Source organism: Carcharhinus amblyrhynchos, chromosome 15, assembly GCF_965287045.1.
Source record: "Carcharhinus amblyrhynchos chromosome 15, sCarAmb.v2.hapA, whole genome shotgun sequence".
Taxonomy (NCBI): Eukaryota; Metazoa; Chordata; class Chondrichthyes; order Carcharhiniformes; family Carcharhinidae; genus Carcharhinus; species Carcharhinus amblyrhynchos.
In genome coordinates, this window is record NC_137338.1 from 22,200,358 (window position 1) to 22,223,786 (window position 23,429).

Here is a 23,429-nt window from a genome sequence, read left to right on the forward strand (position 1 = left end):
AATGAATGTACACATTTTGGGGAATTTTTATGTGCCAATCATGTTTTAGCAGAATGCGGTCTCTAAATATTTGCTGCAGGAGTACTTGTAGAATTACAAGTGCATTTTATTTGTTTTAGGGATCTGGCTGCTAGAAACTGCTTAGTCTCCACAAAGGAATACAACTCCACGAACCGCAAGGTGAAAATAGGAGACTTCGGTCTTGCAAGAGACATCTACAAGAATGACTATTACAGAAAGGAAGGAGAAGGTTTACTTCCTGTTAGGTGGATGGCACCTGAGAGTTTAATTGATGGGCTGTTCACGAATCAGTCTGACGTTTGGTAAGTAAAGAGTTCAGGTTAATTGAATTGTAAAGTGTTTGCCCTGCCTGATCGTGGGTGGGATTTTCCGGCTGTGCTCGCCCTGAAACCGGAAAATCCTGCCCAAGGTCAATGGATCTTTCCATGGTCTGTCCCTCGCCTGCTCTGATTCCCATGGTGGGTGGAACAGGAAAATTCACCTTGTCTGTCAGATTCATCCATGCTTGGAAAACAGTGAGATGTAATGAGCATTATTATGGAGGACCTTGCAAACAGCAAGGCAAAGAATGACTAGAGAATATTATATATTTTGGTGGTGTTTGAAGGAAGAATGTCTAAATAGGCATTCTCCTGCGACACCCAATAACTTCTCCTTTAATTCTTCCCACTTTCTCCAAATCAAAGATGGAGTGCATGGGTCCTAGCAATGCTTGTCTTTTTATGGGGTATGTGGAACATTCTTTGTTCCAGGCCTACCCAGCTCCCCTCCCACAATGCCCTCATCGATACATTGATGACTATTTTGGTGCCACTTCATGCTCACGTCTGGACCTGGAAAAATTCATCAACTTCACTTCCAGTTTCCACCCTTCCACCACCTTCACCTGGTCCATCTCAGACATTTCCCTTCCCTTCCCTCAATCTTTCTGTCCCCATTTCCGGCAATAGACTATCTACCAATATTTATTACAAGCTGGCTGACTCCAACTGCTTTCTGGACTACAGCTCTTCTCACCCTACATCCTGAAGGACTCCATCCCTTTCTCTCAGCTCCTTCATCTCCATTGCATTTGTTCCAATGATGCCACTTTCCACAGTAGTGCTTCTTCTTCTTCAGCCATGATTTCCAATGTCCAAAGATGTACAGCTTAGGTGGCTTGGCTATGCTAAATTGACCCTTGCATTAGGGGGATTAGTGGGATAAATACTTGGGATAGTTAGAGAATTGGTGCAGACTCAATGGGCTGAATGGTCTCCTTCTACACTGATTTGATTTTACATTTGATTTGATTTATTATTGTCACATGTATTAGCATACAGTGAAAAATATTGCTTCTTGCGTGACAGAGCATACTGTTCATAGAGAAGGAAAGGAGCGAGTGCAGAATGTAGTGTTAAGTCATTGCTAGGGTGTAGAGAAAGATCAGCTTAATACGAGGTAGGTCCATTCAAAAGTCTGACCGCAGCAGGGAAGAAGCTGTTCTTGGATAGGCTGGAACATTACCTCAGACTTCTGTATCTTTTTCCTAAGGGAAGAAAGTGGAAGAGAAAATGTCTGGGTGTGTGGGGTCCTTAATTATGTTGGCTGCTTTGCCGGGGCAGCAGGAGGTATAGACAGAGCCAATGGATGGGAGGCTGGTTTGTGTGATAGATTGGGCTATATTCACAACCTTTTGTAGTTTCTTGCAGTGTTGGGCAGAGCAGGAGCCATACCAAGCTGTGGTACAACCAGAAAGAATGCTTTCTATGGTACATCTGTAAAGGTTGGTGAGAGTTGTAGCTGATATGCTAAATTTCCTTAGTCTTCTGAGAAAGTAGAGCCGTTGGTGGGTTTTCGTCACTACTGTGTCGGTGTGGGGGGATTCAGGGCAGGTTGTTGGTGATCTAGACACCTACAAACTTGAAGCTCTTGACCTTTTCTACTTCGTCCCCATCGATGTAGACAGCAGCATGCTCTCCTTTTACGCTTCCTGAAGTTGGTGTCAATCTGCTTTGTCTCATTAGCATTGAGGGAGAGATTAATGTCACTGCATTCTATGATTCTCTGTTAAAAGTGAGGCTCGGCTGGGCTCATAAAATCCAAAGGCACCGCACTGAAGAGGAGCTGAGGTATTTCACTGTTTTTCGGGCCAACATTTATTCCTTCATGAATAGGACTAAAATAACAGTGAGATAAATTTTCCTCTGGCCATTCCTCTGGGACCCTGTGCAAATTCCATCCATTATGAGAGATGTCTGTTCACCTGACCACATGTTTCCATTCAAAGTCATTTTCACGTTGCTGAACATAAAATCTGCAATGCACTAGTGCAGTCAGACAATGTTTTAATTAAGTTGCTTTAAAAGTATTCCTTGACATATTTAAGTTAAAGTTTATCTATTAATGTCATGAGTAGGCTTACATTAACACTGCAATGAAGTTACTGTGAAAACCCCCTAATCACCTGTTCAGGTATACTAAGGGAGAATTTAGCGTGGCCAATTCACCTAACCAGTATATCTTTTGGACTGTGCGAGGAAGCTGGAGCACTCAGAGAAAACCCATGCAGATGCAGGGCGAACATGCAGACTCTGCACAGACAATGACCTAAAAGCTGGGAATTGAACCTGGATTCTTGGCGCTGTGAGGCAGCACTGCCATCCACTGCACCACCGTGCCATCCACCCAATTTAGTTATGGTGGCGTGGTAAAAAAATTATTATTTTTGCTAAAAATGGGTTTATCACAAAGAAGAAAAGGATTTCCAACTTTGTGTTAATTGTATGTAAATAAACTAATTTTAAATAATGAAAATGACAAAAGAAGTACGAACAATTTTCAGTTGGTGCGCTGTAGTCAGCAAATTTTAAAATATTCATTCACCAACTTCTCAAAATGTACCAATTACTGTGCTTGAACCCAAAAGATCCAGCTTATTATGTGAAGCCTCCGTGCTGAAATCATTGCAGTTTGCTAATGCATTTAATGCAGGTATTTTCCACATGACCACATTACCGCCACTCTCCTGTGGGTGGTGCTGCAGAACCATTAGTCTGACTTGGATGGTGATTTGAATTCCTGTTTGGCGTCCACAGCCCACTGATACAATTTAAATAAAAACCAAATCTGAAGTTGATTTGGGCCTCCTCCCCATTACCTTGGGTGGGACAATGTCGATATTGCATCTCTTTTAGGCCCAAACCAAAACTTTCCCCAATTATGTTCTGCGTTTTCTTTTCTGCTACTGGAGAAGTGAGATCATGTAACGACTGTTAATGAGCATTTTGAATCATTCTTTCTATAAGTTTCAAACCATTTCTTTTCCAATTTAGCTCAGAGTCATAGTTTAAAATTACATGCCCTACCACCGAACAAAATAATACATAAACCGTGTCAGCAACTACAGGTACATACCTCACCTTTTGTTTCTGAGATAAGGATATAATTTTCCCTCCATTAGAAATGAGGCTAGCAAATTCCAATTATGTGTTGAACCAGGTCAAAGGGGGACAAAATGCTCATTGTGGACTGACAGAAATCCACAGAAGGAGGCCATTTGGCCCGTCCTGTCCATATCAGTCTGAGGGCACCAAGGTGGTCTTTCCAATCCCACATTCCTGCACTCGGTCCATAGCCCCATATCTTACAGCAATTACGGTACAATTCCGGGTACTTTTTAAAAGAGTTTAGGGTCTCTGCCACCATTAGTCAGTGAACTCCAGACCACTCTTTGCATAAAGAAGTTCTTTCTCAAGCCCCACTACACCTACTGCCACTTACCGAGAATCTATGTCCCTTGATTCTGGAATTCTCCACGAAGGGAAACAATTTTATCCTATCCATTCCATCTCTTCCCCTCATTATTTTATACACTTCTATCATATTACACTTCGGCCTCTTTGTTCAAGGAAAATAACCCCAACTTATCAAATCCTTCCTCGTTGTCACCCTCCCAGATCTCTGTCAATGAAGGTGAGCATTTCATGTGCCTTCTTCACAACCTTGCCAACTTGAATTCTTGGCTCTTTGGAAGCAGATAAAGGCTGGGAGTAAGGAAATAATCGAATGGTTACTGTAAACCATCCAATCACTGGGTCAAGTATCAATAGGCCAGTTGCCTACCATCCTAGTCTAGCTATGATGTGCAGGAAGGGTTCAATTCTAAGCTTGGGTCACTGTCTGTGTGGAGTTTGAATGTTCTCCCCATGTCTGTATGGGTTTTCTCCGGTTTCCTCCCACATTCTGAAAGACGTCCTGACTAGGTGCATTGACCCTAACAGGTGCCGGACTGTGGCAGCTAGGCGAATTTCACAGTAACTTCATTGCGGTGTTAATTTAAGTCTACTTGTGACTAATAAATAAACTTCAACTTTTTTACTTTTAAAACAGTAACAGCCCAATTTATGGGCACTTCGTGCTCATATCAGAACTGGAGATCACAAAGCAGAGAGCAGTATTGGTTCCCAAAGATACCGCAGAGTTAATTCTTTCTGTCCTCTTCTCCCTCATAGAAAAAAGAGGCAGGCGAAGGACATTTGAGCCTGCTCCGCCATTCATTTTGATCATGGCTGATCATCGAATTCAATATCCTGATCCCACCCACCCCCTTCCCTCCATATCCTTTGATCTCTTTAGCCTGAAGAGCTATGTCCAATTTCTTTACATCAGATGGCACTTTGGCTCTCAGTCCTTGTCTACTCCCCACAGAATATGGGAACTGTTTGATGCAGCAGTAAATACAGATTAAAGCCGCACTGCGGTGATTGATGAGGCTGGTGAGGTGGGGTGGACACACTGATTTTTCAAAAACAGGCTGATGTTGCAGTATACTGATCATGTGGGTGGCCTATTTTGCTCAATAAGGTTTCCAGGTGGAAAAAAGTTTCCGCATTCAAATAGGTAAACTTCATTTCATTCTTCTGGTCTTAGAATCATAGAATCCCTGCAGTGCAGAAGGAGGCCATTCAGCCCATCAGGCCTGCACCGACAACAGTCCCAACTGTAACCCCACGTATTTTCCCTGCTAACCCCCTTGGCACTAAGAGGCAATTTAATATGGTCAGTCAACCTAAGCTGCATGTCTTTGGAGTGTGGGAGGAAACTGGAGCACTCAGAGGAAACTCACGGAGGAGCAAATTTTACCATCCCACCCGCCACGGAAATTGGAGCGGACCATGGAAAGCCACAATTGAACCTGGTCTCTGGTGCTGTGAGGCAGCAGTGTGCCACTGTGCCATCTTAACCAAACTAGATAGAAAAATCCATCAGTGTAGTTATACAATTGGAAAGGGTATCTATGAGAGAAGCAGGATGGGGGGTTCCTAATAATAGCCTGCCTTTCAGAGTAAGCAATGGCTCATTATTTAATCAGACATTATGCTCGACAGCATTAACTACTTGCTAAGCTGTGGGAACAAAGGACGCTAACTCTCACAAATGACCAGGAATAATATTTATGGTGTCATTCCTATTCCTACATTTTTCAAATCACTCTCCAGGTCATTTGGTATCTTGATGTGGGAAGTCATGACGTTGGGCCAGCAGCCTTACCCAGCTCGCACCAACCTAGAAGTGTTGCATTTCGTTAGAACAGGAGGGAGGCTGGAGAAACCAAACTCTTGTCCAGATAATGTGTAAGTATCGTTGAAGTTTAACACATCTTTGAGCAGCATCACATAGCTATTCTTGAGCTATATTCCAAATGTAAAATGGTAGCAATGTCTGTCTATGGTGAATTCTAAGTGAGGAGGCTTTCTGTAACTTTACCTGTGCACTTGTTGAACACTGAACTGTTGAATAGGACACGCAAAGGGTGGGATTTTCCAGCTCTTCTTGCCAGCAGGATCTACCAGCAGAAGGTGGCACCTCTCTCCGTGGCGGGTTCCCCAACGAGCAATACAAATGACCACTGACTTTGGTGGGACTGGCAGATCCTGCCAGTGGCAAATGGCAAGCTTCCAATGCCACCAGTAAGCCCCACCATGGAAAATTTATTTGTGTTGATTGGCACCACATGTTTGGGAGATACTTTGTTCCCATTTTTCCACTTATCGCACACTCTGAGATGTGCGAAGCTGTATTGATAATTCTCAAGAGTCATCTTGCAACTTGCTTGATCATTTAAATTAGTTGGTGTAGTCTGAATCACAAACTTAAATGTTAAATATTGATTGATGTCAGGGGGATTTGCAGGCTAAATACATGGGGATGGACCGAATTGCCTCCTTCTGCATTGTAGTGATTTTAATATAGCAGAGACTGTATGGTGACACAGTGGTTAGCATTGCTGCCTCACATTGCTGCCAGGGACCCGGGTTCAGTTCCCGGCTTGGGTCACTGTCTGTGTGGTGTTGGCACATTCCCCCTGTATCTGCATGGGTTTCCTCCGGGTGCTCCAATTTCCTCCCACGTTCCAAAGAATTGTGGGTTAGGTTGATTGGCCTTGCTAAATTGACCCCAGTGTCAGGGGGATTAACAGGCTAAATATGTGGGTTTACGAGAATGGGGCCTGGGTGGGATTGTGGTTGGTGCAGACCCAATAGGCTGAATAACTTCATTCTGCATTGCCACATATTAAAGGGACCCATTTCGCACGCTAACGCACCTGCTTGCCATTATCAATGCACCATGTACAGGGACAATCTCGGGCTACCTCAGCTAAGAGTAGGCGTAAGCTCTGTTATGACACCCGAGGGGATTGATTACTTTATTCCAAAGGCCCCAGGGCTTAAAAAAGCATTGGGGCAATTTGCCATTCTTAGGGGAAATTCTGCCATCCATTGTCAGATGTTTTGGGAATTTTGGAGAGCAAGCCCTGCCATGTTGGGAAAATTCGAGGAGAGGTCTAAAACGGGATTCATGCTGGGTGCAAAACAGCTTGTGACCTTCCCGGGCCTTCCCAGCAGACGTAATCAGGTATGCACCCAGTGAGGATGTGAACCTGATCACCATGGATTTAAATGCATTTAAATATGCAAAATCAGCTTAATGCTGAATCTTCCTAGAACGTCACCCACCCACCAGCATGGCACAAAGTTGGGGGAATCACTACTGTTCTCCACAAAATGGTCCAAAGCTCGGGGCCATTGCAGCCCCTGAATGGATGAGGACGTGGCAGGGCATGAAGGGGATTGGGGCCTGAAAGGAGACTCACTGGGATAGCTCTGTTGCCCCAACATAAATGACCATTGGAGGAGGGGGAGGGGGAGGGGGTCATGCTGGTGGATATTGTTGGGAGGGAGAGCCTCATGTTCATGTGGGCAGGGGAGGTTGCAATGGGGGTCTTTAAATTCAATCTGAGTCCAGGTCACCCTATTTCTCTGAGGAGAAACAAGCCTTTCAGTCAGAACCTGACACTTTGGGTGGGATTTTCTGGTCTAGTTCACTCTCCCACCATGCTGCCAGTCAGAACGGAGAATTTAGCACTCAGCCAAAACTCCATTCCCTGCAGCGGCACTGGAGAATCCCAGCAGTGGGTGAGGTCAGAGGTTTCTGCTTTTTTGGGGAAATTCTGCCATCCTTTGTCAGACATTTTGGGAATTTTGGAGGCATTGCTGACGCAGTAACTGGTGAGCTGCTCCACCCTCTGCCTGGCAGGTGGGGTCATTTTCAGCAGAGGCAGCCTCCTGGGTGGAAGACACCAGGTGGAAGATACCTGACCCGAAGGTTGCCTCTGGGATTTGGGACCGAGTCTCTGGGTTTGGTCTTGGGGTGGCTAAGTGTTGAGGGGGGGTTTTTCTGTACAGCCCATTGTTTTCAGAGCCTGAGTACATTCTAGTAGAATTGTGTACACTTCACATGCTGCACAGTAGAGGGCATTCAAACTGTTTGAATGCAAGAATAAAGAAGAGAATTCTGTTATTATTCTGTTTAAGCTGCCTTCAAACTTCTCAATTCAAATAGAACAACTTTCAACAGAATTTCACAGTGCAGCATACAATGAAAATGAATCACTGCATTATTATTCTCCTACTTGAAACCTCAACATTGCTAGAATTTCTGGAGCCTGCATCTGCCCTGACCTTGATTGTGCTAATTTTTAGCTTTATGCTTGCAAATGTGGAAAGAACCATTTTATGGTGAGCAACTGAGGACATCACTTTTGTCTCACATACGTTTATTGCCTGTCAACGTCTAAAAGGATCATTTCTGAAGTTAGCAGTCATATTGCCTTTCTAGTTGGAAAGAAAATAGGTGGTGATGATAAAATAAGGAAAGCTGCGTGAGGCTGGAGGATGCTACAATTCAGAGACATCTATTGTAGAGCCAGTTGGGAACTGCTTATTATTCCTGTGTCGGCTTGACTTCTGGTAACTATCTCATTGAGATTAATTGTATTCAGATACCTTTATGCTGATTTGCGGCCACAGCACAATTTATAAAGAACAGCAGGACAGAGAAATTAATCTCTTTTTAATCTTGTGCTACAAGGATGTGAAATATATTGAATATATCAACAAGGCTGAGGTATTCTCCAGACAGGCTGAGTTTGGATACTATCCTAGCTGGCTTAGCATAGCCTGTGAACTTCGGAGACTGTGAAATGAGTAAATACTACAGAATAAAAAAATTGGCATATCATCTCACCAACTTTTACAGATGCACCATTGAAAGCATTCTATCTAGTTGTATCACAGCGTGGCTTGGCTCCTGCTCAGCCCAAGGCAGCAAGGAACTACAAAAGTTCATGAATGTAGCCCAATCCGTCACGCAAACCAGCCTCCCATCCATTGACTCTGTCTACACTTCCCGCTGCCTCAGCAAAGCAGCCAGCATAATTAAGGATTCCATGCACCCCAGACGTTCTCTCTCTTCCACCTCTTCCTTTGGGAAAAAGATACAAAAGTCTGAGGTCACATACCAACCAACTCAAGAACAGCTTCTTCTCTGCTGCTGTCAGACTTTTGAATGAACTTACCTTGCATTAAGTTGATCTTTCTCTACACCCTAGCTATGACTGTAACACCATATTCTGTACTCTCTCATTTTCTTCTCTATGAACAGTGTGCTTTGTCTGTATAGCGCGCAAGAAACAATACTTTTCACCTGTATGTTAATACATGTGACAATAATAAATCAAATCAAATATTTCGGCAGGGTGGGGTGATGGCTGCTGCTCTGGGCTAAAAGCCTCGGAAATCTCTAACTGGAAAGGTTTGTCAGCATTTTGTAATTCCATGATGCGTGAGTTCCCAGGCATCATTTTAAAAGTCATCATGTATCTGTGTGAATAACAAAGTAAGGTTACGATTAAGCATTATTATATGGCCAAGTGAAAATAGATTAAACTCAGTCTTACGATCTTCATTTCCTCAGCTCCCTTTGCAGCATGAATGGGAGTGAGTTATACAGTTACATGCGCATTTTTGAGAAGCTCATACAATCACAGCGCATGCTGCTATTATTCATTCTTCAGTAATTCCATTGCAGTTAAGTCATTACAAGCAATCAGAGAAAGCCCAGAGTGTAATTCCATATTTGGAAATGTCATGTGAGATGTCTAGTGCCACATTAAAATAAAATAAAGACCAAATTGTCTGGCTGGAGCTGGATTTAATGACTGGCACAGTGCCTAAGCTTTGTTGGGAACATGGGAAGGTCCTGCTTGTTATAGTTTCCAACAATGTCAGTCAGCAGGTGCATTCTTCCCTTACCCTCGAACACAGCACTCCCAAATATCACATTCTACTGAGACTTTACTTTGACGGTTTGCACAGATAAATTACATTGGTTTGTTAAATAACTGGTGACTACGAGAGTGATTTAAGATTGCATAATAGCCTCTATATGATCACAAGAAAATGGTTTTAAACAGTTTACGTGTCGCTGGCTATTTACTGTGGGCTTGTGGGTAGTTTGAACTTAAGGGGCAGTATTTTCCAGTATTTTTTCCAGAGTGTCGGGCTCTGTCTGGAAACTGGTGTGGAGTTCTCCAGTTGCACTGCCCAGTCTTTAGTCCAGGACGTGAATTTCCCAACCATTCATTGCCAGCGGGATTTTCCCATCCCGGAAACAATACTTTTCACTGTATATTAACACACGTGATGACACGGTGGCACAATGCTTAGCACTGCTGCCTCACAGCACCAGGGACCCAGGTTCAGTTCCAGCCTCTGGTCACTGACTGTATGGAGTTTGCACATTCTGCCCGTGTCTGTGTGGGTTTCCTCCAGGTGCTCCGGTTTCCTCCTATAGACCAAAGATATGCAGGCTAGGTGGATTTGCCATGGTGAATTGATCCTAGTGTCAGGAGGATTAGCTTGGGGAAGTGTGTGGGGGTTAGGGAATAGGTCCTGGGTAGGATTGTTTTCAGTGCAGACTCAATGGGTCAAATGGCCTCCTCTTGAACTGTAGGCATTCTATACGACAATAATAAATCAAAATCATACGCTCTAACGGTCAATGTAGGCTGAGAATTGTCCCTGTGGTATTGGGGAATGGTATTTCTGGGTACCCGCCAATAATGTCGAGCGCTCCCAGGTTAGCTTGAGCAAAGCAAGATATGAAATAAAAGTTCTTTCGAGTCTGCTTCTGATCTAGCCTCATGAGCGCCACCTGCTGTGGAGGTTTGACAACTTTAACTTTTCTCACACCATCCATTCTGTCCCTGCTCCGAGTGAGATTCTCTGTTAGTGCTGTGTTGTGCTGCAGGCTAATGTTTACAACACTTCAAAAAACTCCACCCACGTAGGGTCCCTGCAGCTGAAGCAGATTTTATTTTCACATTCCTTCTTTGAACAGTAGTGGAAAAACTGATTAATGGAGTGGGATCTTCCACTCTGGGACCGGAATTTTCCCATCCTGCCTGCCGCAGGAATCCTGCAATTGTAACAGACGGGGGTTGAGGTGGGTGGGGGTGGACCATGCAAGGTCCGTAAACTCTGGGGAGTGGGAGGGTGGCGGGGGATTTCTGTTTTGGGCTGAGCACGGCTGGAAAATCTCACCCTGGGCCTAAGTCCCATGGCATGGGTGGGAAGTTGAAGGGACTCCCCTCACAAAGCGCAATGGGTAAACCCGCAGATTCGGGCAATGTTGAGCCAATTAATTATGTAGCCGCAAGGTTCACATCACGTCTTGAGGCGGGATGGGCAGGAAATCGGCCAGCCCGCCATCTTATCCGGGCGCCATATTTAAAAGGCACCTGGATAGGCCTTTGTCACTGGTCCCCAGGCCCTGGAGGAAGGGTGAGCAGGAGAAGACAACGATTTTCGATGCCCTGCTTCAGCAGTACCACACTGGACCATCTCCTTGAGGCTGTGCAGGCGCCTTTCCCAGAGATAGTCGCAGGAGGCCATCTCAACTTGTCATACCGGCCTAGGAGGACGTCGTTAGGGTGGTCAGCACCTGTGGAGTCTGGAGAAAGACTGTCCTGTAATGCAGGAAAGAAAAGAACGATCTTATCCACACCGTTAGGGTAAGTGAACCTTTCACTGGCTGGGCTTACATTTACGATAGCCTGTCTGCTTTGCAACTGCTAGGAATGTGAAGGGAATGTAGCTCTGCATACTCTGTGCTTCCGCTCTGCACTTCCATTTTCTCTCTCTGGCAATGGGGCATGGATACGAGCTAATCAGATTCACTGGGTAACACTGAAGAAAAGAAACATTACCTTAAAAGGAACACGTCCAACTTACTTTCACTTATCCAGGAAGGCATATTACTTATATCACCATCCATTTTATGATTCTGTCACAGGACATGGGCCTTTAGGCCAACATTTTAATTGCCTAAACCTAACTGCCATGATGAGGCGATGCCTTCTTGAACCATTGCTGTCCGTGTGCTGTGAGGGAGGAAACTGCAGGAGCCGTAATTGAGGGACAGCCATGGGGTGTGGAGTAGAGGGAAATTCGGAGGTGCTGATATTCCCATGTGCCAGCTGCCCATGTCCATTCAGCAGGAAGAGCTCATGGTATTTGAGGCAGTATCAGCGGAGTTCTAGTAAGTTGCTGCAGTGCATCTTGTCCATCGTACACACTGCTGCTGGTTGGTGTTGGTGCTGGAGGGACTGAATGCTAAAGGTGGTGAATTGGATGCTAATCAAATGAGCTGCTTTGTTCTTTCCAGCTTGTTAAATCTTTTTGGAGCTGCACTAATGCAGGCAACTGGAGATTACTCCGTCACACTCCTGACTTGAGCCTTGTACATAGTGGCCATCAAACCTCACTCATAATCCAGCAGATATCTTACCCCAGCATCAGGAGCAGAATCCCATCAAAGGGGGCAGGACCCCCAAATCAATGGGTGCCCTATTTGTCGCTGCAAAAGAAAGTATCTGCATGGCTGCGGAATACAACAACATCAACATTTGCTGTCTTGTTGCTGCCCTTTAAAAGCTGACAAAACTCTGAGGCTCCTCCTGCAAATACATCCCCCTTAGTTGTCCCTGTACACTCGCTCGCTCACCTGCCCGCCCGCCCGCTCGCTCACCCCATTCACTCAGCCATCACTCAACTCACTCACTCATGTTTAGAAGTGCCCATAAAGTCAGCTTGCCTCTCAGTTTTCCGTTTTGAAATCATGGGCATGAGTCCCACATGGATTGCTGTTCTTGGCTTGTAAAATTGCGCCTGGCGTGATGTCAGGGGCCTGACTGAACACCATCGTCACCTGTTTCCGGTCCATAAAACCCTGAGACGTGTGTTCAATGCTCAGTTGTCCACGCTCTCTCACCAGTTAACTTGGAATGCTTCTCAAATAGTCCTTGGTCTAATGTTGGTCGGCCAAAAGCCCCGAAAACAGTGCAGGATGTGAGATAATTGACCAACCAAAAGCAGTTCTTTCCAGGGTGTAAACTTCAGCCTCGGTATCTACTGAGCTTTGAGCTGTCAATATCGGGGTGTGAAGAAGGAATGTGATTGAATACTTGGCTCCACAGCCATGTAGCAAAATTTGTTATGGCTGGTTATTATAAGTTAGAAATTTAAATCTTTCCAACTTCTGGCCGCTATCCTGCAGACTTCAGAAAAGGGAAGCGATACCATCTCTATTGGGATTCCTGTGTTAAGTAGAATCCACAATACAAACTCGATATGGCAAAAAAACTTCCAGAAATGGTATGGATTTGAAATCTTCTTGTAAACCACCCAAATAGTCCAAACCCTGTGTGAAAATGTGTGAAACTGCTTCCTGTTAAATTTTATCATGCTTATGTTGTGGTCTGGGTGGAGTCGGGGTTATGAAGTGAGGGCAAAAAAAGGAAGGGTGAAATGAGCAATAGAAGCAATGGAGAAAGATTAAATCCAAAGTTTTTTTTAAAAAGCCAGAGGAAGGACAGCACGGGCGGCACAGTGTTAGCACTGCTGCTTCACGGCACCAGGGACCTGGGTTCAGTTCCTGTCTTAGGTCACTGTGGAGCTTGTATGTTCTCCCCGCATCAGCATGGGTTCCCTCTGGGTGCTTCAGGTTCCTCCCACATTCCAAGGATTTGTGGGTTAGGTTGATTAGCCATGCTAAGTTGCACCTTAGTGTCAACGGATTAGCAGGGTAAATAGAAGAAGTTACGAAGATCGGACCTAGATGATGTTGTTGTTGATGCAAGCGCGATGGACTGTGTGGCCTCCTGCTGCATTGTAGGGATTCTTTGATTCTATTCTAGTCTATGAAAACCAGCAAGAAGATGCAATTATAGAATCATAGACTCCCTATAGTGTAGAAGGAGGCCATTTGTCCCATTGAGCCTGCACCGACAATAATCCCAGCCAGACCCTACTCTGTAACCCTATGTATTTATTTACCTAGGTTATCCCCCTAATATTAAGGAGCATTTCAACACGGTTAATCAATCTAACCCACACATCTCTGGACTATGGAAAGAAACCAGAGCAGCCAGAGGAAATGCCCGCAGACACAGGGAAGATGTGTAAACTCCGCAGATGGTGACCTGATGCTGGAATTGAACTCTGGTGCTGTGTGGCAGCAATGTTAACCACTGAGAACATGAATAGGATATGTGGATTGATTTACAGAATCCGGCTCCTAATGTGGGAATGATGTTGAATCTAATATTCATTAATACCGTTTAAGGAAAGAAAGCTACTATCCTTAGTTGGTCTGGCTTACGTGTGACTCCAGAACCACAGCAACATGATTGACTCCCAACTGCTCTTGGGCAACTACTTACGGGCAAGAAATGCTGGCCAGCCAGCGACACCCATATCCCATGAGTGAATCTGCACCTGAACTTCTCGCAAAGCAAGAGAATCCATTACCTGCTAAATATTTCTGCTCAATCTTAACTCTAAAGCAAATGACACAAATGAGGTATATTGAGGAAACATTTGACAGTGGATTAGTTGCTTCAGTATATTTTTCTCCGTATTTGTAATAATGTACAATATGCGGACAAACTAATCAGAAATAGAGAGAGAGGCGAAAAGATATATTTGCTCAAAATCTAATTCTATTGCACCAAAAACTTAGTTTCTGCAATTAAGTTACTGGGCGTGAAAGTGGTAATAGCGGAGAAAGCACAAATGGGCAATCTGTCAGTGCGGCTCCGATCGTTCCACCTTCAAAAAACTGATGAATGCACATTAGCAACATACGGCAGAATTTCCTGTCTAACCCCTTGCATGTTTCACAGCGGCAGTGATGGCCCACCATTGACCCGTGGCAGCATCTTCTGGCTCCCAGTGGAGTTTCCCATTGAATGTGCCCCTCGCTGCTGTGAAAGCCATTGGCAGGACTGTCAGATCCTACTGGCATGAGTGGCCAGAATGTTCCGGCCATAATCTTTTGAGGATGTTGGGTGTTAAGAGATTTTTAAGGTCTGGTCTATGACTGAAGACAGTAAAGTATACATGAGGGTTGGAATTACCTGGCTGTTCACGCTGGTGGGATTCTCTGGTTCCACCTGCAATGCACCCTCGTCCGTGGGTTTCCCGCTCGCATGGGGTGACATCAGTGGGAATTCCCATTGGCAGCAGCAGAACCAGGGAATCCCACTGCTGGTAAACAATGCACCACCTCCCACTGGCGGGAAACACGCGGCTGAGAGGCCGGAAGATCTCACCCAAGAGGAAGATATATAATGCTCTATTCAGAACACATACTGAAAGTTGTGTTCAGTTTTGTGCACTAACACGCAAGAGGTATAAAGACATTTCAAACAGCAATCAGATTGACCTTTGGTGTCAGAAAGTTGAGATATGAGGGAAGACGGGAAGAAATTGTGCTTTCTCACTTTAAACAGAAGTGGCTGAGAAATAAAAATGTATGGAATAGAAAAGATAAGTCAGGAGCATTACTACATATCAAACAGACCATGAGACAAGAATTTAAACTAGATACAGGCAACGGGTGACATGGTGGCATAGTGGGTTAGCACTGCTGCCTTGCAGCGCTAGGGATCTGAGTTCGTTTCCTGTCTTGGGTCAGTGTCTGTATGGAGGCTGCATGTTCTCTCCCTGTGTGCGTGGGTTTCCTCCGCGTGCTCCAGTTTCCTCCTACAGTCCAAGGATGTGCAGGTTAGGCGGATTGGCCATTCTAAATTCTCTCTCAGGGTACCCGAACAGGTGCCGGAGTGTGGCGACTAGGGGATTTTCATAATAATTTAATAGCAGTGTGAATGTAAGCCTACTTGTGACTAATAAATAAACTTTAAGAACGTTTTAATGGTTATGCTGATGATCAGACAAAAACATCTTGTATGCTATATGTGCACTAGCATGCAGGAGCAGCAGATAATAAAAAAAAGCAAATGAAATGTTGGCATTTATACCTAAAGGAATAGAATATAAAGGCAAGGAAGTATTGTTGCAACTATACAAGGCATTGGTGAGGCTCCACCTGAAGTATTGTGCACAGTTTTGGTCCCCTTATTTGAGGAAAGATGTAGTGGCATTGGAGGCAGTTCAGAGGAGGTTCACTAGATTGATTCCAGAGATTAGGTGCTTTTCATATGAAGAGAGATTGAACAGTTTAGGCTGACTCTCTCTGGAATTTAGAAGAATGAGGGGAGCTCAAATGAGGTATATATGATAAAAGGTATGGATAAAGTAGATGTGGAGCAGATGCTTCCTCTTGTGGGGCATTCTAGGATGAGAGGTCATCGTCTTAGGATAAGGGGTAGCAAATTTAAAACAAAGTAGAGGAGAAACTACTCCTCCCAAAGGGTTGTGATTCTGTGGAATTTGCTACCCCAAAGTGCTGTAGATGCTGGAGCCGTGAGTAAATTTAAAAAGAGTTCAGACAGGTTTTTAGTTGGCAATGGGTTGAAGGGTTATGGGGAGAAGACAGGGAAATGGGGATGAGGAGCAGATCAGCCATGATCGAATAGCAGAACAGACTTGATGTGCCGAATGATCTCATTCTGCTCTTGTATCTTATGAACTTCAGGTATTCCTTTCTAGTCACTTCACAAATTCTTATTAATTCTTTCTGTTTTTAACCTTCATATTCTGCATGAATTTTGTTTAGTCCTTTTTTGAGAATTTTCTAAGCAAGAGTGATTGCTTTCACTCTGTCAGTTTGATGCTGAAATGTTCTGTTAATATTAGCAGTGTGACCCATCAAAACATTAGTTAGACCTCAGCTGGAATATTATGGATAGTTCAGGGTGTCACACTATAGGAAGGATGTGAACGCATTGGAGAGAGTGCAGGAAATGTTTACAAGAATGGTTCCAGAAATGGGAAACATCAGTTTTGAGGGTAGATTCAGAGATTGGGACCAATCTCTTTGGAAAGAAGAAGGCTAAGAGAAGATTTGATAGAAATGTTCAAAACCACGGGGGTAGTGTACAAAATAGATAGGGAGAAACTGTTCCCACTCATAAAAGGATGAAGGAAAATGCCCTGAATCAGTATCTTTTTAGTTAGTAAATATTCTAGGGAGAAATTACTGTCACCTGGCAATCAGCAAATGGGCTGACACCATCGGTGAAATTCTCTGATCTCATGTCCTCGCTGCTGCCAGCGAGACTGGAGAATTTGGTGCTCAGCCAAAAGTCCATTCACTGCAATGGCACCAGAGAAACCCAGCCATGGACGAGTTCAGAGGTTTTCAATCCATGTCTGTACAGAAGATGACTGACTTGCCTGATACGCCAGACAAAAATGGGGTTATTTCACAATTGGACACAAAATTTCACAATGATGGTTCTTACGGGCTCCAAAAGTAAATACTTTCAAAGCTCTGGTTTTTCACAAGCTGCATCAACTGGTGCAGCATTTTCTGGAGAAACCCCATGTAATCCTACGAATGCAATAGGTTTATCTTTCAATTTTCAGCAGTCTGCTTTTACATGCCCTCTCATGACAAAAATAAGTTGGTCCACTTGAATCATACCTATTCTCCATACTGACAACTTTATTACTCTGAGGGGCATCTGTCCTTTGCCACGTTTCTCACTGTAATCATTCATTATCAGACTTCGTAACTCTTAAGTTTTTCTGTGGGTTTGCAAATAACAGCTTACTGCTGACACGCTTGAGAGACAATTTGTAATCTTCAGCCATTATGGCAGTTTTTAAAAAAAGTTTACTGGTATTACAAGTTGGCGTGCATTCACACTACAACGAAGTTGCTATGAAAATTCCCTAATTGTCACACTCCAGCATCTGTTTGGGTGCAGTGAAAGAGAATTTAGCAAGGCCAATGCGCCTAACCAGCACGTCTTTCAGACCATGGGAGGAAACCGGAGCACCGGCAGGAACTCCCTGCAGACACAGGGAAAACATGCAGACTCTGCACAGACAGTAACCAAAGCAGGACATCGAACTCAGGTCCCTGGCAATTTGAGGCAGCGGTGCTAACCACCGTGCCACATTTCCATTTTTGTCTGGCAGCTGCTCTTACCTAAGGAAGTTTATGGTTTTCCAGATGGGACCTTATTCGCAAAGGGGCACTGTTTTTAAACTCTTCCATTGGCAACGTTTTGGAGATTTTCACAGTGACTTCATTGCAGTGTTAATGTAAGCCTACTTGTGACAGCAATAAATAAACTTAAACTTTAATAGACTTAGAACATTTCTCTAAAGTTTTCAAAATCTTGTTCAATCTTCATAGACCAATAGCACCAATCAAATAGAAGTTAATTTTCTGTAGCAAATTCCATAAAAGTGTGACTCTTGTTTCTTCCTTAAATTTCTGAACTTCTGCCTGTAAGCCTCTGGCACTAACTCATCGGCATTGAAAACAGCAGCTTTCTCTCTATCATAATCACCAGACTATATCCCTGAAACAGATGAGAACGTATCTAACACTTTCCCCATGAGCACTCTCTGAAATAACATTGTCCAACTTGCTTTTGAGCATTGCAGCTTTGTGGCAATTTTCTCAAATGACACAAAATACATTTCAATTGCTTCCTCACTGAATTTCGACACGGAGAGTATATTCCTTGTCAAATGAAAACCAGGAGTTAAATCTGATCAAGTTTTCAAGTGTCAAGTTTTCCTGCCACCCTCTGTTTGCTTAATCTAAGCTTTTCTTTACTGAGACCAAATTTCTTTTCTCTTTCTCTCTGGAATTCAAATTTTCCATTTCTAGCTTTTCTTTCCCCTTTTTCTATGGAATTTGGGATTTTGCCATTTTTGCTCTCTGGAGGTCTAATTCGAATTTTTGCAATTCCCTTGCTTTCTCTTTTTACAGCTCTTTTTAATTCCAGTTTTTAAATTTCTGTCTCTCTGATGCAAGATTTTTTCATTACTCACTCTTCTAATTCAAATTTTAACTTTTTGCTATCTCTTTCCAATTCAACTTGTTCATTTGTATTTGAATTCGAGTTAACTCAACTAGGTGAACGAGATGGGTTTTTCGACAACTGGCAATGGTTTCACAGTCATCAGTAGACTCTTAATTCCAGATTTATTTTATTGAATTCAAATTCCACCATCTGCCATGGCAGGATTTGAATCCGGGTCCCCAGAACATCAGCTGAGTTTCTGGATTAATAGTCTAGTGATAATACCACTAGGCCATCACCTCCCAGGCTCTTCTTCCCTGCCTGGCATAAAGCATCTTTTGTGGGCCTTCTTTCTCAGATCCCCGGGGGCGGCACGGTAGCTCAGTGGTTAGCACTGCTGCTTCACAGTTCCAGGGAGCTGGGTTCAATTCCCGGCTCGGGTCACTGTCTGTGTGGAGTTTGCATATTCTCCTTGTGTCTAAGTGGGTTTCCTTCAGGTGCTCTGGTTTCCTCCCACTGTCCAAAGATATGTGGGTTAGGTTTGATTGGCCATGCTAAAATTGCCCCTTTGTGTACTAGGATGCTTAGGTTAGAGGAATTAGTGGGTAAAATATGTGAGGGTATGGGGATAGGGCCTGGGTGGGATTGTGGTCGGTGTACACTCGATGGGCCGAAGGGCCTCTTTCTGCACTCTGAGTCTCTGTGCAGCAAGAACAGCCACCTTCCCTTGGGTGTTAAAATTTGCACCTTGTTTCCAGTAAATTTTGATCTGAAGCCCTGTCCTAATGGTAACCAGGTCATATAGACTTATCTCCAGGAAGATTTAGTTAAAGATCACATGGGCTTGTCTCTGGAGAGATTTCATAACAGGTCACAGTCCCTACTCCAAACTGTTTCACCTTATCTTGAATTAAGAGGGAGAATTTAAAACATAACCGTCTTACAATATCCAGTGGGCATGCCATGTTCATATCTGTGTGGCTTAAAGATTTAATAGTTGGTAAATGCACCAAATGTTGGCCTACCATTCTTGCTGTTTACTTCATGGTAACCTTACCATTCACTAGGATAGATCTTCAGATCTTAAATCCAATCTGGTGACTGTTGCAGTTAGCTGAGGAAACTATTGAAGCTTTGCCTAAGTAAAATCTAAGATTACAATTTTGTTCATCCTTCTGTATCTGCTGATTTGGATGAAAAAGGAAGATGGTGAGTGGAGATGTGCACTACAGCCTGGACAAGGCACCACAATTACTGCTGAATCCCAAACACCCTTGCCCTGGAAAAGGGCCTTACAATAAAATCATTGAATGCCTTCGGTGCAGAAGGAGGCCATTCAGCCCATCGAGCCTGCCCCAACAATAATACTGCCCAAGTCCTATCCCCATGACCCCATGGATTTACCCCATTAATCTCCCTGCCACTAAGAGCAGAATTTTCCTGTCCTGCCCACCACTGGAATTGTAGCAAGTGGGACATGGACTATGTAAAGTTCCGTTAACCGTGGGCGAAACTTTTCGATCTCGGGATGAATGTGGCCGTAAAATCCCACCTCAAGGATCAATTCAGCACGGCCAATCAATCTAACCCATACATCTTTGGACTGTGCAAGGAGACAGGGGCAGCCAGAGGAAACCCACGCAGACATGGGGAGAATGTGCAAACTCTGCACAGACGGTAATCTGAGGTCGGATTTCAACCTGGGTGCCTGCTGCTGTGGGGCAGTAGTGCTAGCCACTGTGCCACTGTGCCGCAGGAGAAGGCAACAATAACTTGTAAGAAGAAGAAGGATACCCGGACCTGGATTTTCACTTGGGTTCAGGAAAGTGTGGGTAATGAAGCTTTACACTTCCCAAATCACGGTGGCACAGTGGTTAGCACTGCTGCTTCACAGCGCCAGGGACCCAGGTTCAATTCTCGTCTTCGGTCACTGTCTATGTGGAGTCTACACATTCTCCCTGTGTCTGTGCGGGTTTCCTCCCACACTCCAAAGGCATGCTGGTTAGGTGGATTGGCCATGTTAAATTCTCCCTCAGTTTACCCGAACAGGCACCAGAGTGTGGCGACTAGGAGATTCCACAGTAACTTTGTTACAGTGTGAATGTAAGCCTACTTGTGACTAATAAATAAACTTTATTACTTTCCGGGAATTTTTATGCTTTCACTGAAGGAGCTGGTTCTATGTGTGATTTTGTTCTGCAACTTTTTGGGTGTATCTACACCAGCACACTAAAATAAAAAGAAGCGCTCTGACCCGCTCAGATTGAATTAATTTTCAGTTTCAAAACACTTTGTAATTGCCGAGGAATGCGTTAATTTAGCCCATTAGCTTAGAACTATTTCCTCTCCATCATTCATCCTGTCTTTACATTTACTTTGAGGTGAGTATCCTAGCTCGGTTTCGAGGTTACGCAAGATGCCAAACTTCACTGCTTAAAAATGGATGTAATTTATTTGGTTTTTTGTGTGGGAACCTAGTTATACCGTTGTGCTTGTGCCATTGCAATAATCAGTCTTCAAGGTATTGTCTGTGTATATATTAGGGTTGCACTTAGACATTCTTGAAGAAGGTTTAGGCTTGAGGACATGCAAGACCTCGTAAATCAGGATTTTGCTCAGCTGGTCTTCAGGCATTTTGAACAGTAATTGTACACTGAACAGTTGGAGCAACAAAGTCTGGGAGGTTTACACAGTATGGGTTAGATTTTGTGGTATCTTGCCAGCAGGGTTGAAAGGCAGGAGGCCTTATTGGAATCTACTTGGGGGGTTTGCCCACTCCCGATACACCTGCCCCCATACCAATTATACCAGTGATGGAAGTGGAGTCAAGCTCCCCACCTGCCAATGAGCCAACACAGCTCTTAGATCAGCAAGTGATGGACGTTGGAGAGCTGGGGTTGTGGGGGAAGAGGGTGTGGTGGGAGGCTGCACATCAAGGCTACAGGTAGGTACTGGCGGCCTGGGATTTCTTAGTGGGACGCCTTGGGCAAATCAAAGGGTGTGTAAATGTTTTACAATCCAATATTCCACCTCCCATGGCCTCTAAAACCACAGTCTCCATCCCTCCCTATTAGCTGCCAACTTGGTAGCCCAAATATCTAGATAAATCCTGATCCAACTCTTCATGACTTTGTCCTGAAGTTTTGGAGGCCTCCGTCTGGCTGGCAGCATTCAGGAGGAAGGACATACTGTTCCTGAGGGTTAAACTTCCTGCCTCCAGCTCTTTAACTGACCATAGAGCAGCTGGTGTTCACCTCGGTAGGCTTTTAGCTGGGGCTTGGAGGGGAGTAAGGAATGCAGCACCTTGCATAACTCCGCCCTGAGTGCAGCTGCCCAGGGAATGTTAAAGGATCATTACTGCAGCTGTGCCAACATTTCCTGCCATTTGATAATGACCCCAACTCAAATCCTTACTTCAGGAATCATCCTGTCCAAGAACGTATGCTTCCCGTTTCATTTTCAGTCATTAATAATAAGAAAATTGGATCTTTCCTCGTTTTCTTCAGGAAAGTTAGAAATGTTTTAAAATGTTGACTGAATAAGCTGCAATAATCAGTTTAACATTGATGACATTGATTACGGATCATCCAGCATGGTCTAGGCATCGAAACAATGCTGGCAAACCCAGCCCTGTCAACCCTGGGAAGTCCCACCTTACTGACTTCTGGAAGAGCTTCTCACAGACTAGGCAAGCAGCAACCTGATATAGTCAAACTGGCAGAATCATACCTTAAGAGACAATATCTTGGACACCATTATCTTTCCTGGTTTTGTCCTGTCCCACTGGCAGGACAGACCCAGCAGAGGTGGTGGCAGTGGTATACAATCAGGAGGGAGTTCCCTGGGAGTCCTCAACATAAACTCCAGACCCTATGAAGTTTCATGGCATCAGGTCAAACATAAGCAAGGAAACCTCCTGCTGATCACCATGTACCGTTCCCCCCTCATCTGCTGAATCATACTCCTCCATGTTGAACCTCACTAGGAGGGAGCATGTAGGGTTGCAAAGGCACAGAATGTACTCTGGTGGGGGACTTCAATGTCCATCACCAAGAGTGGCTCAGTAGTACCTCCACAGACCTAGCTGGCTGAGTCCTGAAGAACATAACTGCTAGACGGGGACTGCACAAGGTGGTAAGGGAACCAACAAGAGTGAAAAACATACTTGATCTCATCCTCACCAACCTGTCTGCTGCAGATGCATCTGTCCATGACTGTATCGGTAAAAGAGACCACTGCATAGTCCTTGTGGAGAGAAAGTCCCGACTTCACATTGAGGAGCCCCTCCATTGTGTTGTGTGGCACTACCACTGTGTCAAATGGGATAGACTTTGAACAGATCTAACAACCCAAGACCGGGTAACCATGAAGCACTGCGGGTCATTAGCAGAATTATACTCAATGACAATCCATAAACTCATGGCCTGGTATATCCTCCACTCCACCATTAGCTCCAAGCCAGGGAATCAACCTTAGTACAACGAAGAGGGCATGCCAGGAGCAATACCAGGCATACCTAAAAATGAGGTGTTAACCTGGTGAAGCTACAACACAGGATTACTTGCGTGTCATACAACATAAGCAGCAAGTACATAAGAACATAAGAAATAGGAGCAGGAGTAGGCCAGCTAGCCCTTCGAGCCTGCCCCGCCATTCAATAAGATCATGGCTGATCTGTCGTGGCTCAGTTCCACATTCCCGCCCTCTCCCCATAACCCTTAATCCCCTCTCTTATCAAAAACCCATCAACCCGCGTCTTAAAAATATTTAGCGAGGCAGCCTCCACCACTTCAACGGG

The 23,429-nt window shown here is 44.4% G+C and overlaps 1 protein-coding gene across 1 annotated transcript in view; it reads left to right on the plus strand.

The window, feature by feature from the left end:
• Positions 1 to 23,429, plus strand: part of ros1 (c-ros oncogene 1, receptor tyrosine kinase) — a 211,201-nt gene that overhangs the window by 130,033 nt on the left and 57,739 nt on the right. Inside the window, 2 exon segments of the mRNA XM_080204333.1 lie at positions 120 to 323; positions 5,502 to 5,636. Coding sequence (XP_080060459.1) covers positions 120 to 323; positions 5,502 to 5,636 — 339 coding nt within the window.